At 46.5% G+C, this 18363-nt stretch overlaps 3 protein-coding genes across 5 annotated transcripts; 2 read left to right on the top strand and 1 right to left on the bottom strand.

Moving 5' to 3' along the window:
• Positions 1-254: 254 nt before the first annotated feature.
• wdr20b (WD repeat domain 20b) lies at positions 255-6852 on the bottom strand. The gene is made up of 4 exons (XM_037449421.2): positions 6566-6852; positions 4219-4401; positions 2591-4102; positions 255-2260 (listed from the first exon to the last, which is right to left on the bottom strand). Exons 1-4 carry the CDS (start codon positions 6812-6814, stop codon positions 2204-2206), a joined length of 2001 nt encoding a protein of 666 aa, XP_037305318.2. The 5' UTR covers positions 6815-6852; the 3' UTR covers positions 255-2203.
• On the top strand, positions 6111-12703 carry hsp90aa1.1 (heat shock protein 90, alpha (cytosolic), class A member 1, tandem duplicate 1). 3 transcript variants are annotated; one of them, XM_062559477.1, is made up of 12 exons: positions 8281-8471; positions 8997-9138; positions 9241-9387; positions 9499-9865; positions 9965-10098; positions 10183-10488; positions 10593-10758; positions 10915-11105; positions 11208-11355; positions 11460-11728; positions 11838-12171; positions 12290-12703. In XM_062559477.1, the coding sequence occupies exons 3-12, from the start codon at positions 9241-9243 to the stop codon at positions 12397-12399; spliced, it is 2172 nt and encodes a 723-aa protein (XP_062415461.1). In that variant the 5' UTR covers positions 8281-8471; positions 8997-9138; the 3' UTR covers positions 12400-12703. The 3 variants fall into 3 exon arrangements, with proteins under 3 accessions (XP_062415462.1, XP_062415461.1, XP_037305316.1); XM_062559478.1 differs by lacking the exons at positions 8281-8471; positions 8997-9138 and adding an exon at positions 6111-6129; XM_037449419.2 differs by lacking the exon at positions 8997-9138 and having other exon boundaries at positions 8282-8471.
• Positions 12704-12975: 272 nt separating this feature from the next.
• Positions 12976-17786, top strand: hsp90aa1.2 (heat shock protein 90, alpha (cytosolic), class A member 1, tandem duplicate 2). The gene is made up of 11 exons (XM_037449661.2): positions 12976-13134; positions 14190-14339; positions 14493-14859; positions 14982-15115; positions 15190-15507; positions 15593-15758; positions 15898-16088; positions 16298-16445; positions 16544-16812; positions 16933-17266; positions 17362-17786. The coding sequence occupies exons 2-11, from the start codon at positions 14190-14192 to the stop codon at positions 17472-17474; spliced, it is 2190 nt and encodes a 729-aa protein (XP_037305558.2). The 5' UTR covers positions 12976-13134; the 3' UTR covers positions 17475-17786.
• The last annotated feature ends 577 nt before the right edge of the window (positions 17787-18363 follow it).

An 18363-nucleotide genomic window follows, 5' to 3' on the forward strand; every position in this document is an offset into this window, starting at 1 on the left:
AGTCCACACCTCTGGTATATATGCATTGGGACATACATTTCTGATTGTAGGATATTGAGTGTATTGTATCCCAGCAGTGTGTTAACTGCAGTACGCCAAACAATACCAGGATGTCCATGCTGCATCTGGTCATATTTTTTTTTGCAGTACGGTTTACCCACAATCCTTTGTACAGCGGACATGTGACAGCAACAGGGTTCAACATTCAAGGCACTGATGCAAACGCCCAATAAGAGTCACACAAACGGAACACGTAATCTGTCAAAGCTGTTTTAATAGGCGTCACATGGGAGGGGGGGGGAGGAGGAGGAGGAGGAAGAAGAAGGGGGGAGGCTCCCACTGTTAATATCCTCAGTCTTGCTATTTGGGTGTTTGAAATAAAGAAAAAGAAGAAAAAAAAATCCTCAAGCACGCACGCCATCGAGTGCCGACGTCAGTTAGTTGTTGTTGTTGTTCTTTTTTTTTAACACAGTGTCAAATGTTTGTTCGGCATCGAGTTTCAGTAACTTACTCACAAAAAGGACTCAAACAGATCGCAGCCCCGTCTGCAGCACATGGTCGTCGGGTCTTATTAGTTTTTACAGTGAATTCACACACACACACACACACACACACACATGTTGGTGGATGGAACTAGTGGGTGAGGGTTGGGGGGGGAATGGGGAAGGGGGTGGGGGGTGGGGGGGGACGGGGGCAGCGTAAATTCTTCCTGTGGTTTACCTGAGCTCGGAGTGATGGCTGAATTAAGACAGCTGCATCTGCGCCTGCCTGCCTACGTTGTAAAAGGAATATCTGCAGCATTCAGCACTACCTGTTATTTAAGAGGACTTCATAGCTGTCTCCTATACCAAACGTCTCGTTAATAAAAATACACCTGAATTCTCTTTATGTACAACAGAAAAGAAACATGTTCACCTGCATATTCAAGGTTCATTTAATATTAGGTATAGATCTTCTGTATTAGAAATATCACTATTTTCTGAAATAAGGATCTTTGAACTAAAGTAATAATGATCATTTCACCCATAAATCATTGTGGTACAGTATTTACATATATTACAGAGCCCATTTAATCTGAAACAATATTAAAATAAATGTTCAATAGATACAAAGGTTTCTTTTTAAATTCTATTTATATATTTCAACCTTGTCAAGGAGTCCTTACACACTCCAAAAAATGTAAAGCCATTCTCCTCTAACAAACTACTAAGTGCAAACAATTTTTTTTCCATATAAAAAACTATGATTGCAGCATCCAGCGTTGAGACAGAGGGCAACACGAAGCCGTTTCCACAAGTGCTTCCAGAGCGGTCTTCAGTATATTCTGCCTGTGTTCCACAGCCGCAATGTTTTTTTTCTTTTTCAAAATGGGAAAAAACAAAAAAGCATCAAGAAGGAAAGAAAAAAATTTGTGCAAATACACTTTAAAGTGTGATTCTACTGATTAAAACATTTCTGAAGGAAGTGAAACGCTCCGTTTCTCTTGAACGGGCGTCGGCTGCTCAAGAGATCGCCCAGGAAGTGAGAAATGAAAAGAGTTGTGGCTGCTGCTCCGAAAACAATCCCCCCCTCATACCAATTCCACCTTTTCCCCAAGTGAATACGTTTGAAGAAACAAAATATTAGGAGAAATCTCCAAATTAAACCCACACACAAAAAAAAAAAAAAATATAGGTTAGGGCTGAGGCATCGGCACAATGCCTACAGCATATCTAGTCATTAAAGGTCTACAGGCACAAAGGATCGGGTACTAGAGTTTGCTATTTTCAGACTAGACACGACTTGATATGACCACACAATGGTACAATGAGACAGCAAGTCCCTCCCATAATACCTCCTGGGTGATTTAAAGCTTGCCATCTTACTTCCAATAGCACCCTTTTTTTTTTTTCTTCCACGCCCAGACAACAGGACGTCGAGCTTCTAACCGAGGCTCGGCCCACGTCGGCTATCTGAGCACGAGCAGTAACACAGAAAGGGGGGGGGGGGGTGACTGGGGAGGGGCAGGGGGGGGGGGGGAGGGGAGAGAGAGATAGATAGATAGAGCGTCTGGATGCCTGTCGCGATGAGAATGACGGGGGGGGGGGGACACTGGAGGTCATGTGGTGTGTGACAGTTATGTGAAGAAGCGCTGCAGGACCGTGGCCTCGGTCGTCCCCGTCTCTGTTGCATGGAGCTGTCATTAGCAGCACCAGCACTGGGGCTATACTACTGTTCCACTGGGGGAGTTGGCCGGGTTGTTTTGAGATGATAGCAAACCCTGTGGAGAGACAGATAACACACATTGATAACAAACAACAGTCTTACTCAAATGTATTGGAAAAAAAAACAAAAAAAAACAATGGAAAAAAAAGGCAGTTTAGTGAGGTCGTGAGGTTTACCGACGGAGGACAAATGTGCTATCAACCATTGAAATGCTGCAGGGGGGGGGGGCTTAGTGTAAATCTGGCAATGAAATAACCAAAACCTTTGGCCGCACTGAGTGGCGATAACAGCTCTCTGAGCGCGGATGGGTAAACGCCTGCGCTTGGAGGCAACGTAAAGTTAAGAGGCGTCACATGACAGTGTCCTCGAGAGGCCCGTCACTCACCACTTTCCCGGGCCTAGCCCATGTGCAAACGAAACCCTCCTGACAGGCTGTTACCAGACAGTCCTCGAGGAAGATTAACACAGTGAGTCTCTCGTGAGCGATCTTCTTGCACACCAGCGGCTCGAGCAGCGGCACGTCCTCCATGCGCGGGCACAGCGTGGTGCCCAGAGTCTTGGCGGCCTCGGCCTTCGCCGTCCGCGTGGAGCTCAGCTGGTTGAGCTTGTCGCTGCTCTTGCTGCTGATGTGGCCCATGCTGTGGTTGCGCTTGTGGTCCTTCTCGTGGCGCTCCTTGCGCGAGTCGTGCAGCGACAGGGTCGCGAACTTGCTGACGCCGGTGGCGATGAAAGCGCTGTCGATGATGCTGTTGGCCTTGGTGGAGGTGGTGGTGGTGGTGGTGGTGGGGGTCGGGGTCGGGGTGGCGGCGGCGTTGGTGGTGGAGCTGCTGTTGCTGCCTGTGTGACTGTTGGGGGTGCTGCCCCCTGTTGGGTTGGAGGAGTGTGGCAAGCTGTTGGACCGAGGCAGGGTGCCGGGGAGGGAGTTGGGCGGGTTGCCGCTGGCGCTCGTATTGTCTTTAACATTGGCGCCACCGGGGTAAGTGGCGGCCACGGCGGCGGGCGCAGCAGCAGCAGTAGTAGTAGTAGTAGTAGTCGCGGTTGTTGTCGCCGGCGTCGTCGTCGTCGTAGTAGCAGTAGTTTGTCCAGTGGCTGGAGGGCTTGTGGCACTCATGACATTAGTGTGAGTCCTAGTGCGGGACAAAGGGAGGTGAGGGAAAAGAATGTCGTCCGTCAGGTCCCACAGACACAGCTGGGTGTCCTGGCCCACCGAGCCAAACCTGTAGGTCACGCTGACGGGCCTGCTGTCCGTGGAGTTTCTCTTGGAGAGCCGCGAGTGCGAGCTGTTCGCCCTGTCTCGGCCCGCGCCGAAGTGAATCTGCTCGTGGAACTCCTCGTCGCTGCCGCTGAACTCGGCGGGCGGGTCACCGTCCTCCACGCTCGTGGTGCAGTGGTCGAACGCCACCACGCTCACCCACGACTTGTGGCCGTGGCCGCGCGCGATCACCCGGCAGTCGGAGAAGGACCAGACCGTCACCAGGTCGTCCTCCCCGCCCGCCACGATGTACCGTCCGTCCGGGCTCCAGCACACGCACAGCAGGCCGCCGAAGTAGCTCTTCATCGTCCCGTGGAGCTCCGCCGCGTCGAAGCCGAACACCCGCAGGAAGCCGTCCTGGCTCGCGGAGGCCAGAAACTTGCCGTCCGGGGAGAAGGCGAACTCGTTGAGCGCCCCTTCGCCCACCGTCCAGCGCAGCAGCGGGTTGCGGGCCGACTTGCTCTTGCAGGTGTGCACGGCGTAGTTCTCCCCCTGCTTCAGCAGCTGGTAGTGAGGCGCCGTGGTGCCGCAGGTGTTCTCCACGTTGTACAGATACATGCTGCCACTGGAGTGAGCGACCAGAAACAAGCTCTCCGAGCCCGGCACCCATCGCACACACGTCACCCGGGACTTGTCTATGAGTCTCTGGGGGGGGGGGGGGGGGGGGGGGAAACGTGGAAAACAAAACAGAGACACTCGGTCAGCAAAGTTCTTGGAGCGGGCCTGAGCGTCAGAACATCGGACGCCGAAAGGAAACCCACCTCCTCGTTGAAGAGTTTGCTCGTCTCCTTCTTTATCGGGTCGATGAGCTGCACCTGGCCAGCCGAGAAGCCCACCAGCAGGGAGACGCTCTCCGCCGTAGCCGTGATCGGGTTGAAGTCATGGCACGTGGGCTGCGTTCCTTTGTATATCCGCTTGTCTATTGGCTTACTGAGATCAGCAGCCTAGGAACAATGACAAATGCACACAAATGAGGGAAAGACGCAGCCGAGTGCTGCTTAGAAAGGATAAACAGCTGTGAATGTGAAGGACACTCACTAGGGTACTTATTTCTTTGCTTCTAATAACTCTATATCAGATCAGTACCTCTCCTCTTTGGGGAACCGGATACTTAACTCCACAACTGAGCGCTTTCGATTATTGTATATCTTTAGCGACAAAAAATATTTCTTGTATTTAAACATCAGTCGCAGTAAAGAACACCATGTCTGAGAATTGCATTTGATTTGCTCAACCAACAAATAAACCCGTGGTCTACAGAAAAAAACAACACTTTTTATGAACTCTACATGCTGGAGAGGAAGATTCTCAGCACAGGGCTGCCACCCAGTCTTTGTTGGTGTCTACAAAGTGCTCCTTGGTGCATGATAATGATGCACCGTGACACATGGACAGTCATTATCCAAAAATAGAGAGGACGAGCAGGCCAGCCATACCATATAGATTAACCGTTTAATTTGTCTCGCAACACTCAGCTGAAATCAAACACGAGAAGATGAAATGTGACGTACAAGCCGTCTTTTGTCCCACACCACATGACACAAGTTTCAATGGAGTTACTTTTAACAGATTGACAATGTTACAAAACCAAACCTAATCGTCAATCAACCTAAACCTCTATCAGGGCTAATAGGAAAATGATGTGTAGCCTTAAAGTGACTGCTGAACTGGCAAGAAGGTATTTGGCATTGAACCTGCAAAAATATGATGTTTGAAAAGGATTTATGTTCTATTGGCAGAAACCCTCATGTGGTTAGAGAGTTGTGTGAATGCATTAAAAAAACTTAGGGGGCATATTTTAAAAAGCTGTCAGTCGCGTGAGGATGCTCTAAATCAAATAAGGACATTTGGCACAGCTTAACATTTAAAGTGCTACAATCATGATGATAAGCTACCAAAAGTATTCAGAGGGGAAAGTGATTCATGCATTGAAATCATCAAAAGATCTACTGGAAGAGACCAGCTTAAAGAATAGATGAGCAATCTTTCCTGTGTATTGAGATCAGCTAACTGAAATATTCTTCGTCAACAATCGAGCCCCATGACTTCTCATCCTTCCCCAACTTCCATCGGTAACAGAGTCTCGTATTTTCAGCAGACCTTTCGAGCTGCAACGCCATTAGAGACCATGTCAAATCACAATATTCAATTACGTTTCACCTTACTTCTGTCAAACTACATATCGGAAAATATTTCAAAGCAAGGACGGTACTGTAATGACACTTGTGCCGGTTTTAAAAGATAAAGTTGGAAAGGGGATCCAATAAGATACCACTTTTAGCTGGGTTGACTGAATGGAAAAAGCAACTTCCTCTGGTTGTTTTTACGGTGCTGTGAGATAGTCACGGTCCAACGAGGCACCTGGGATGGATAAGCAGCAGCAGGGAGGTTTGGCTGCCCATCTAGTATTGTGTAGCTGCATCGGGGGACAACCACATAACCACTGTCCCAGTCCCCAACCTTCCCAAACAAGACCCAACGTGGATTGCTGCAGTGACATCACCGCCGACTCGGTGCAACCAAACAGAAGATCATATTGTATTACATCACATCCAAACCCCAACAATGGATTGCACACACACACACACACTGCATCACGGATAACAAACAGCCCCCTCACTACCATTCTGCAGTAGCGGTTACAACTTGGGACACCGGAGTTGACCCTGCTGGTGAGCACTGTTGACAACTTGTCACCCGTATATGGCGTTATAAGAGCGGGGATAAACAAACGCCTCGTACGACATGACAAGGCTTTTCCTCAAGTTAGCCCCCCTCACCGGGAAAATAAAACAGCCGCAGCTCAACGCCGCCAAAGGGCTCAGATTGAAAAGACCTGGCGGACTTTTGAAGCCGCACGCGAGACAAATAGAGGCGCAAAAAAAAAAAAAAAAAAAACACCACCAACTGTGGCGATGTTAGCTAAGAATGCTAATTAGCCACTAACTTAGCTATGGTCTGCAACACGGCCTCGTCTTGACAGCCTGCGCACTTCAATGACAGAAGCTGAGAGAGTTGACAGCCACGGTGCGACACGCCTGAAGACGCCGAGCCAACGGGCGGTTCGCGGACAGCGCGGGCATCGTCGCCGCGGTCAATAGTGTTTACCTTTCTCACGCCTTTGTAGATATAAAAGTACAGTTCCCGGCCCACATTGAAACAGATCCTGTCGCCGTTGCCGGACTGGTCGTTTACATTGACGAAGGAGACCTTGACGGGGTTGGAGCCCTGCGAGTTGAAAGGCACCCTGTTCGGGCGGCTGTATTCGGAGTGAGTGAGGAGTTTGTAGACACCTTCTCGTGTGGTGAATTGAGTTTTAATTTCGTTCATCTCCTTCCCTCCTCCCTCCGCCGCCATCTTGGAAATTGGCGTTCATCCTTGTCCGAACCCCGGATGTTACAGACTGCGCATGCGTTGAGCCGTTGGACCCGCGGCCATGCGTAGAGAGGTGTATATAGTCATGTGAGGTAAACCCGAGATAAATAAACAGTTCATACAAGTAGTATACACCGGCTCCAAACGGCTTCTAGCGCAATAAATAGACCAATTATGTATAAAAAATAAACCCTATTAACATACCGTTCATTTAAAGTCGTCTCTTACTAAAAAGCAGTGAAAAACTAAGAAGCTGTAATCATATAATAACATACAGCAGTATGTACTAGTTAATAATGCAGATACCTTCGAATATAAATTTAAACAAAACAAATGTAAACAACCAGTTTCTAAAAAATAACCATCCTTTAAAAGAACAAAATGCACATATATATAAATAAACAGTTCAGCATGTTATTACTAAAAATAATGAAATTCTTGTGGACCAAGAAAAGAAGACACTAAGTCCTCATAACCAGACTGAGATTGACTTTGCTAAAAATGAATTTTCCAAAATAAGAAAATTATTAAATTAAATTATTAAATTAAATTCCATCCATCATCTATAGGGCATCGGCTCTCCCCATTTGAAAACATTGGATTTGTGATTGCATCATTTCTTCATGGTTCCTTGTTGCAGAGCTGCTTCTAGACATGTGTGGAAACATTTTTATTATGTAACAGATCTGTAGCAAAGGAAATATAGTGCCATCCACTGGTCAGCAGGAGAAACTTACACCCACACGAGACTAGATGGTTCTAGACCTCTAGAAATGTTGTGTCTACTGTGAGGTTTGAAAACCTGGCCTGTGAGTTGTTTAAGGTGAATTGGAAATGTTTCTTGTTTTTCTAGTCAAGAAATACTGCATGAACATAAACTCATGTCATTATAAGACATCAATTACCCACAATGCCTGCATGTCAAAGCCCAGGACAGGCACTACATAGCTGAACTCATAATTCCAAAATGTCCTGAATATTATCTTTGTTTTACAAAGCAGGGCCTTCTTATCACAACTAATCAAAGTTTGCAATCGTTGCCAGTTACCTCATCACGTTAAGGTGGCTGATTGTGTTTCCAAAGTCCATCTGGTGATGAATCCCAACAAGTGATGTGGCTGAAAGTTATGGAAATAACATTGTGTTTAGTTTTACTGTGAAAACCTTTGCGATTTCCCCCAGTCTTGTAGGCCATAAAAAGAAACGGGCCTGCTGTCTTGGGCAAGGCCTGTGGTATGTCGGTGGCAGCTGTGACGCTTTTGGGGGGTATGGGGCCTAGGAGCTGGACAAGCTATCAGGATAAGAGCTGGATTTGAGTGACAGGCACTTCTTGTGACTCTGCAGCCCTACAAGGGCACATCAATTTTAGGGCTCTGGTGTCCCCCCCCTCGCCAACACCCCCCCTTAACGTAGTGAACGTTCTGGGAGCTTCCATTCAGAAGCTTCCAGAAGCCCCCACGCCAAGGTATAAAAAGACCAGCATGGCGTGGGGGTCTGCGTAGATTCACTTGAACACACCGAAAGAGACTTACTGCCTACGGGAGGAGAAGAGAAGAACGCGCTTGGAGTTTGTCAGGAAGAGAGGACAAATTCAGTCATACATTTCAATACTATCGTCAAAGAAAATATTCGATTCAAGGTAAGACTGAAGAATAAATAGTTTTATTATTTTACAGTGATTGAGAAGAAGAAGTACAAATTAAAATCCATGAAAAAAACTAACAAATATCAAATAGTGTACGTGAATTTATACTAAAAAAGTAAGTTATTTGCAGTGTCTGCAGACAGGCCCTTATTACCATTAGTATCCTGTGGAGGTTGTAACCTGCAGGGAACACATGGCGAGCAGGGTGACCCTGGGTGTGAATGTAATGGCGGAGGAGCAGAAAAGCCGGTTATTGCAGATACTAAGAGCAGATACTGCATGTTTGACATTTTAGTGCAAAAAGTGGCAGTGTAAAGACATGGCAATAGTAAGACCCATGTTTGAATTGAATAAAATCACAGAAATGGCAACTTTGTAGGGTCTAATATAATTCTGAATACAAATAAGAGCTGTATAAACGTACGTACAAGGTATAATCATCACTCATGAAGAAAGATCACAGATCATTATCCCTCTAAGGTTAGAACCAGTTGGTCTTCTTCTTCCTTCAAGTTAAAGGTGTTGAGTGACACATGGTGGATGCTTTGGGGGGTTGGGCAAAGCCTCCCAACTCCACCCATTCGACAAATGGCCTTTGATTGACAGAAGCAACTGACCTCATGCCACGAGGCTGCATTTAACAGGGTGGAAGATTTAAAATGTTGGTGATTAGTTTAGAGATTTCACACTTTTATTTAACTTTAACTTTATATATCCAAGCACAAGGAGCACAATTGTGATAAACAATTATGCTTACTCTCAGATGCCTGCCGCTGGAAACGTCATGGAGGAGGAAGTGGAGACCTTTGCCTTCCAGGCTGAGATCGCTCAGCTGATGTCCCTGATCATCAACACCTTCTACTCCAACAAAGAGATCTTCCTCAGAGAGCTGATCTCCAACTCCTCAGATGTAAATAAAAAACACAACTTGATCTTATGTTCCTTTTTCTTTTGCAAATACAAGCCAGTCTCCCATGTGTGCAAACATAGCGTTTTTAACAAGCTTATCCGTTCCTAACAGGCCTTGGACAAAATCAGATATGAGAGTTTGACAGACCCCAGCCGACTTGAGTCCTGCAAGGACCTGAAGATCGAAATCAAGCCTGACCTGCACGCTCGCACCCTGACCCTGGTTGACACCGGTATTGGCATGACCAAGGCCGACCTGATCAACAATCTCGGCACAATCGCCAAGTCGGGCACCAAGGCCTTCATGGAGGCCCTGCAGGCTGGAGCCGACATCTCCATGATCGGTCAGTTCGGTGTGGGCTTCTACTCGGCCTACTTGGTGGCAGAAAGGGTGACGGTGATAACCAAGCACAACGATGACGAGCAGTACATCTGGGAGTCCGCGGCTGGAGGCTCATTCACAGTTAAGGTGGACCCTGGTGAGTTCCCTCGTTTGTTACATTCAATGAAATTGGTATGATGAACATGTCTCGTAGCCCGGGGTTAGCGCTCATCATCGGTTTCTTTTCTACTTTTAGGAGAATCCATCGGTAGAGGCACCAGAGTCATCCTCCACCTCAAAGAAGATCAGACGGAATACTGTGAGGAGAAGCGCGTCAAGGAAGTTGTGAAGAAGCACTCACAGTTCATTGGCTACCCCATCACACTTTACGTAAGTGCCCATGAGCAAACCTAATAATAACCAATGACATTGACCACTTCCTTCCTTAACCACCACTCGTTCTTCACATTTAAGGTGGAGAAAACGAGGGAGAAGGAGGTGGACCTTGAAGAGGGAGAGAAGGAGGAGGAAGTCGAGAAGGATGCCGCTGAGAACAAGGACAAACCTAAGATTGAGGACGTGGGCTCCGACGAAGACGAGGACACAAAGGACGGCAAGAACAAGAGGAAGAAGAAGGTCAAGGAGAAGTACATCGACGCCCAGGAGCTGAACAAGACTAAGCCGATCTGGACCCGTAACCCTGATGACATCACCAATGACGAGTATGGAGAGTTCTACAAGAGTCTCACCAACGATTGGGAGGACCACCTGGCTGTCAAGGTGAGCAGAGTCTAATAACGAAGACTATACCACAAGGCCTCTCTTGGCTTAATGTGATGGGTTGTCAAGCTGATCTATTCATACTTCATTCTTGCCTCTTGCAGCACTTCTCAGTGGAGGGTCAGCTGGAGTTCCGCGCCTTGCTCTTCGTACCCAGAAGGGCGTCTTTCGACCTCTTTGAGAACAAGAAGAAGAAGAACAACATCAAGCTGTACGTGCGCAGGGTCTTCATCATGGACAACTGCGACGAGCTCATCCCCGAGTACCTCAGTGAGTAACATAAGTGACACATCACTAATCATCCAAATATTATTTCTTCTTTATGTTTTTGAGATGCACACTCATTTTTTGTTGTTAATTGTAAGAATATTTGGTTAAATTTGTCTGGCTTTTGATGGCTAAGCACTCGTTTTCATCTCCATTTAGATTTCATCAAGGGTGTGGTGGACTCCGAGGATCTGCCCCTGAACATCTCCAGGGAGATGCTGCAGCAGAGCAAGATCCTCAAAGTCATCCGCAAGAACCTGGTCAAGAAGTGCCTTGACCTCTTCACTGAGCTGGCTGAAGACAAGGACAACTACAAAAAGTACTACGAGCAGTTCTCCAAGAACATCAAGGTAGGTTGATGCATCTGAATTTATGTATTTAACTCTAACATTTCAGATAGTAAATTTGAGGTTCTGCATTTGTTACATGTGACACGTCTTCTCCTGTTTCAGCTTGGCATCCATGAAGACTCTCAGAACAGGAAGAAGCTCTCCGAACTGCTGCGCTACTACACCTCAAACTCTGGAGATGAGACGGTTTCCCTGAAGGACTATGTCTCCCGCATGAAGGACAACCAGAAACATATCTATTACATCACAGGTCAGCATTTAAACTCGCTCCTTCACTGTTTTGCTTTGAAGCTGTCTCAAAAGGGATTCAGTCATTTGCGTGTTGACTTGACAAACTGACATGAACCTCCACAGGTGAGACCAAAGACCAGGTGGCCAACTCTGCGTTCGTGGAGCGCCTTCGCAAAGCCGGCCTGGAGGTCATCTACATGATCGAGCCCATCGACGAGTACTGCGTCCAGCAGCTGAAGGAGTATGACGGCAAGAACCTGGTTTCGGTAACCAAAGAAGGCCTGGAGCTGCCTGAAGATGAGGAAAACCTGAAGAAGCAGGAGGAGCTCAAAAACAAATTTGAAAACATTTGCAAGATCATGAAGGACATCCTTGACAAGAAGATCGAAAAGGTGAAAAAAAACGTACCTGCCCGCCAATTTTACTGTTGCAGAACAAGTTTGCTAATATAGCACGCTCAATGCTAATCACCACAATAACACAATGTTTCATTATCCACAGGTCACTGTCTCCAACCGCCTGGTCTCATCCCCCTGCTGCATCGTCACCAGCACCTACGGCTGGACGGCCAACATGGAGAGGATCATGAAGTCTCAGGCCCTGAGGGACAACTCCACCATGGGCTACATGACGGCCAAGAAGCACCTTGAGATCAACCCTCTGCATCCAATTGTTGAGACCTTGAGGGTGAAGGCAGAGGCCGACAAGAACGACAAGGCTGTGAAAGACCTGGTCATCCTCCTGTTCGAGACGGCCCTGCTGTCCTCAGGATTTACCCTGGAGGACCCTCAGACACACGCCAACCGCATCTACAGAATGATCAAGCTGGGTCTTGGTGAGTTTCCTTTTTGTCCATGACAAGTGACATAACAGAAATTGGTCTGCTAATTATATTTACGTTCATCTATTATTAGGTACTTGTGGTTGCTAACGAAATGCATTCTAATCCACAGGCATCGATGATGATGACTCTGCAGTTGATGACCTCATTCATCCCGCTGAAGAAGACATGCCAGTCTTGGAAGGAGATGATGACACATCAAGAATGGAGGAAGTTGACTAAACTACTGAGAAGACCCTTTGCTGCTTTCTTATATATTATTTTTTATAATGATGTTACTTCTTCAAAGAGACATGGCACCCCGAAACAACTCATATTTCCTTAAGAGTCAATAGAACTTATCTAATATAATAAATGTAGGTCACAGAGTGGCTTTGTGTGTCGAGCTGCTTATACTCAACTGCTGACAGCGATTAAGAGAGTAATGTGAAGTCAGTGGAGATTTGACTGATGTCTCTTTTTGTAATAACTACATTTTTTTATGAAATGCATTCAAATTTGTAATAAAAAATACTTAGAAAAAAGACCTGCAATCTTTCTCACTTTGTTTGGTTTTATAATTCGGTTGAGAGGGGAAAGGCATAACAACGGAGGAAGCAACTAATCCTCGACTTTGGTTTCATTCGATATTCTGGAATCTTCAGTGAGCACGGTTCATCCCCGCCCCCCTCCGCATCGTCCCCCCTCGTCTCCGCGTAGTCCCGCCTCCGCCGGCAAAGAACGCAGAGGGGTTGGTGACTCACAGGCTGACTGACAGCCCGCGGGGCCTGACAGCGAACGCCGCTGAGCTCGACCGAGCAACATTCCAGATGGTTCTGGAAGGCTCACGAGGCTCGCGTCAGGGTAGAAAAGCCGCACAGCTGACCCGCTCACCACTAAACGTTTACCGGGTAGACCACGACTCTTGCGACCTCTACGGCTTCTCCCTCTGGGGCTCTCTTTAAGCTCAGGACCAAGGTAATTATACTATGCATTTAAATATAACTGTAGGCATTAAAGAAAAGTACTACTGGATGCCAACTGATGACATTTTCGGCTTTAATGGTTCGTAATGACGTTAGCTAACGTTGATATTGTCTTAAACTTAACGTTCATTTGTCAGTTAGGCACATTCCTCGGTAAGTTACGTTGAATGGTGATGACAAACGTTATGTCTAAATCTAACGGTTAACCTTAGTTATTTACAGTCTGTTTTATTAAAATTCCTTTAATATGGGGCTTATGAATGGATTTTACATCAGAGTAATTCAACTGGCAATTCGGCGGTTTTTGCACACGGCAAAACTTTCTCTAACGTTAGTTTTATCAAACGTTAACGGCCGACACCGTTTTTTTCCGCTTGCATCGCTCGAATGAACCTGGCGGCATAAACTGACTTCTCAATCGGAGACATTGAGCCGTAGATTTTGCACAGTGCGAAGTAGGAGGCGATCATTCGCACAGCCTCCTCTGACCGTCAAGAGGAGGAGAATTCACTTGCCGTGGAAGCTGCTAGAGAGCTCTGCTCGCCTCTTGGTACCTTCTAGAAACTCACTCAATTCGCCCGGGAAACCGGCAGGTGGAGACACACTTCTACGGATACAATCCATAAACAGCGGGCTTCTCCTCGATCACCTAGAAACCAATCAACATACATTTACTCCCCTGAACCATCTTCATTGGTGGGTTGAAGCGTTAAAAAAAATGTTTTAAACACCTTGTTTTAAAGGCAGAAGGAGGTGGATTTGGTCTGGTTGGCTAAAGATGGATTACAAGTGGAGCACTGAGCAGGCTGGACTGTCTGTCACACCACCTGCCGACACAATTCATTCATGCTTGCACTAATCTATCAGACTGCTACTTACTGAAGGATTTGTCCTGGTGATTTCAAATTCGCCAAGGGTGATTGGCAGGTTGTAGGTGTGACAGAAGAGTGACTCACTGCTGCAGCCAGTGCACAGACTAATGAGCATGAATAAAATAATTATGCTGGTATTGGTGCACTAAAATATTAAGTTGTCCCCTCTGCTTAGATGCCGGAATTAACCGACCAACCGATGGAGGAGGAGGCTGAGACCTTTGCCTTCCAGGCTGAGATCGCTCAGCTGATGTCCTTGATCATCAACACCTTCTACTCCAACAAAGAGATCTTCCTTCGAGAGCTGATCTCCAACTCCTCAGATGTAAGTTTGTTGTAGTATTAGCCTAAAGATGTTCATTAAGCTTGTTTTTGTGTGTTGCTGTACACTATGTTTGTATAACATCTGATTATGCTGATAATCTGATTAAAAAAGGAACTGACAAATAATCTTATCCCTCCCTCCTCCCCCTGGCAGGCCCTGGACAAAATCCGCTACGAGAGTCTCACTGACCCCACTAAGATGGATAGTGGCAAAGAGCTCAAAATTGAACTAATTCCCAACAAAGAGGAACGCACCCTGACCCTGGTTGACACCGGTATTGGCATGACCAAGGCCGACCTGATCAACAATCTCGGCACAATCGCCAAGTCGGGCACCAAGGCCTTCATGGAGGCCCTGCAGGCTGGAGCCGACATCTCCATGATCGGTCAGTTCGGTGTGGGCTTCTACTCGGCCTACTTGGTGGCAGAAAGGGTGACGGTGATAACCAAGCACAACGATGACGAGCAGTACATTTGGGAGTCCGCGGCTGGAGGCTCATTCACAGTTAAGGTGGACAACTGTAAGTAATCTAAAGGCTATTGTTTTGTTGCCTTATAACAATTCAGTTGGATTGATAAAGCAATTCCTGTGGCAGGCGGAGTGTTGTCTTTAACTCTAACGGTCCATCTCTTCCCCATATAGCCGAGTCTATTGGGCGTGGCACCAAAGTGATCCTGCACTTGAAGGAAGACCAGATCGAATACATTGAGGAGCGAAGAATTAAAGAGATTGTGAAAAAGCATTCGCAGTTTATTGGCTATCCCATCACACTCTTTGTAAGTACTCAGTTAATTTTTTAAATTCATAACAGTTAACCTAGTTAAATAAATCAATCCTATTTTTCATACAGGTGGAGAAAGAACGTGACAAGGAGGTGAGTGATGACGAGGGCGAGGAGGAGGAGGAGGTGGAGAAGAAGGAGAAAGATGATGATGAAGACGAGGACAAGCCTGAGATTGAGGATGTTGGTTCGGATGAGGAGCACGACCACGACAAATGTACAGACAAAAAGAAAAAGAAGAAGATCAAGGAGAAGTACATTGACCAGGAAGAGCTGAACAAGACCAAACCCCTGTGGACCCGTAACCCAGACGACATCACCAACGAGGAGTACGGAGAGTTCTACAAGAGTCTCACCAACGACTGGGAGGACCACCTGGCTGTCAAGGTAGTTCTCTTAACTCTCTTCTTCCACATCATTCTTATATGAAAAATTAGCCTATGACTGACCTGATCAACGCTCCACCTCGCAGCACTTTTCAGTGGAGGGTCAGCTAGAATTCCGCGCCCTGCTCTTTGTGCCTCGTCGCGCTCCCTTCGACCTCTTTGAGAACAAGAAAAAAAAGAACAACATCAAGCTGTATGTGCGCAGGGTCTTCATCATGGACAACTGCGACGAGCTCATCCCAGAGTACCTCAGTGAGTAACAGCCTAACTCGCTTATTACTGGCACCATTTGTTCACAAATCAACAGCGTTTGTAATTTAGATAACCAATAAATCCATCTTAGAAATTAGAACATACCGATGATTTTGTCTTTTTGTGAATCTATATTCAGATTTCATCAAGGGTGTGGTGGACTCTGAGGATCTGCCCCTGAACATCTCCAGGGAGATGCTCCAGCAGAGCAAGATCCTGAAAGTAATCCGCAAGAACCTGGTCAAGAAATGCCTGGAACTCTTCACAGAGCTGGCCGAGGACACAGACAACTACAAAAAGTACTACGAGCAGTTCTCCAAAAACATCAAGGTAAGCATCGTCCTTGATGCCAGGTGTTCCTGATCTGGTCAGAATTAAACCTTCTGGTCGAGACTTGGTTGAGGGATAATCTGAACTTTAGCAGGATAGAGCTAGTGTTTGAGTGCAGAAATGAACTATGGAATTGCAGTTAAAGATTACTATTGGTTGTTATTTTTCTACTGCATGTTACTGACACACCCCCCCCCCCCCATTTTCAGCTTGGCATCCACGAGGATAGTCAAAACAAAAAGCGTCTGTCTGAGCTGCTGCGATACTACACATCAGCTTCTGGAGATGAGTTGGTGTCCCTGAAGGACTACGTGACGCGCATGAAGGACAACCAGAAGCACATTTACTACATCACTGGTGAGGACCCCCTTTCATTCTGGAACCGTTGCAATCATGCCCACTTTCAATTACTGCCATGCCACAGAAATGTGTGACGACGTCGCCCTTTGTTTCAGGTGAGACCAAAGACCAGGTGGCCAACTCTGCATTTGTGGAGCGCCTCCGCAAAGCCGGCCTTGAGGTCATCTACATGATCGAGCCCATCGACGAGTACTGCGTCCAGCAGTTGAAGGAGTTTGAGGGCAAGAATCTGGTCTCTGTGACTAAGGAGGGCCTGGAGCTGCCTGAGGACGACGACGAGAAGAAGAGGCAGGAGGAGAAGAAGGCTCAGTTTGAGAACTTGTGCAAGATAGTAAAAGACATCTTGGAGAAGAAGGTGGAGAAGGTGAGAAGACTAATCAATGAAACGCCTTTGAAAATCCCCCCGTGGGGCGTTGTATAGCTTAATACCATACAACCTTCTGTAATATGCCAAAAAATGATCGCTTCCTGTTCACCTCTGCAGGTCACTGTCTCCAACCGCCTGGTCTCCTCCCCCTGCTGCATCGTCACCAGCACCTACGGCTGGACCGCCAACATGGAGAGGATCATGAAGGCCCAGGCCCTGAGAGACAACTCCACCATGGGCTACATGGCGGCTAAAAAGCACCTTGAGATCAACCCTGACCACCCAATCATGGAGACCCTGAGGCAGAAGGCCGAGGCGGACAAGAATGACAAGTCTGTAAAGGACCTGGTGATCCTGCTGTATGAGACTGCTTTGCTCTCCTCGGGGTTCAGCCTGGAGGACCCTCAGACCCACTCCAACCGCATCTGCAGAATGATCAAGCTCGGTCTTGGTGAGTATCGGTGTCTATTGACGCAATGTTGATCTACTGTGATATTCATAATGTAATTCTTTACTGACTCATTGATTTCCTTTTGTCTTTTTAAGGTATTGATGAAGATGATCTGACACCAGAGGAAGTCAACTGCGTTCCCACTGAGGAGATGCCCCCTCTTGAAGGTGATGACGACGACACATCCCGGATGGAGGAGGTGGACTAGGCCCGTTGGTACAGCCTGCTGCTGCTTAGAAGTTGTGTTGTATAGGAATTTAAAGTTTAATGTTGTAAATGACCCTGCCCTCAACCTCTTTTTGAACAATTCATTATTTTGCTTTGCCCATATGCATCTGATTCATTCCTTTTTAGACTTACATTTTCTAAGTTGTTCCTTTTTGTAACTTAAGTTTTATAAATGCATTTGTTTTGTATTTATCGTCATTCCAATGTTCTTTGTGTTGTAACTGTAAATACTTGAATTGATACGGTTATTTCAAATGGGTGGAGCCCAAAAATAAAGTTATATCTAGTTGAACCTCATTGATTTGTTTTTGACACAGAAGTGCTTTAAAGCACAGTTGGTGGAAATAAGTTAGGTGTTTATGACCTGCATACCAGTCCACTACAGCAGCTAATGGGATGCAATGATTTACAGTGGTTCAGTTAATAAAAAACACCTGAAATGCTTCTAAGTGGGAAGGAAAACATAAACGTGCTGTGCTTTATCCTTAATGTGCAAGGGGAAATTAAACATGAACACATTAGTTTGAGCTTGGATCTCCAAAAATGAGTAATTTACAGCCTGGGACAAGGTTATTTTTCTTCACCAGACTAGCAATGGTGACGTGGAACTTGGGGAGAACTTTAACTGAACAGAATAAACTCATGCGGAGATTTGGTCACCTCCTAAATCCTTCCAACAAGACAACAGCAGGCATTTCACAATAACTAAGGTCCTTGACAGCATCAACGTTTTTTTACACCGGTGTTTTTCCTTACTCGGACATGTCAATATGTCATGAATGAAAAGGGCCTGTTACTAGGACAGACAAAACATTTCGTTTTAAACATCCTCATGGGGGGCAGAAATTGATGAATAAATAGACATTAAA

This window comes from Pungitius pungitius, chromosome 20 (genome assembly GCF_949316345.1).
Source record: "Pungitius pungitius chromosome 20, fPunPun2.1, whole genome shotgun sequence".
In the NCBI taxonomy this organism is placed as follows: domain Eukaryota; kingdom Metazoa; phylum Chordata; class Actinopteri; order Perciformes; family Gasterosteidae; genus Pungitius; species Pungitius pungitius.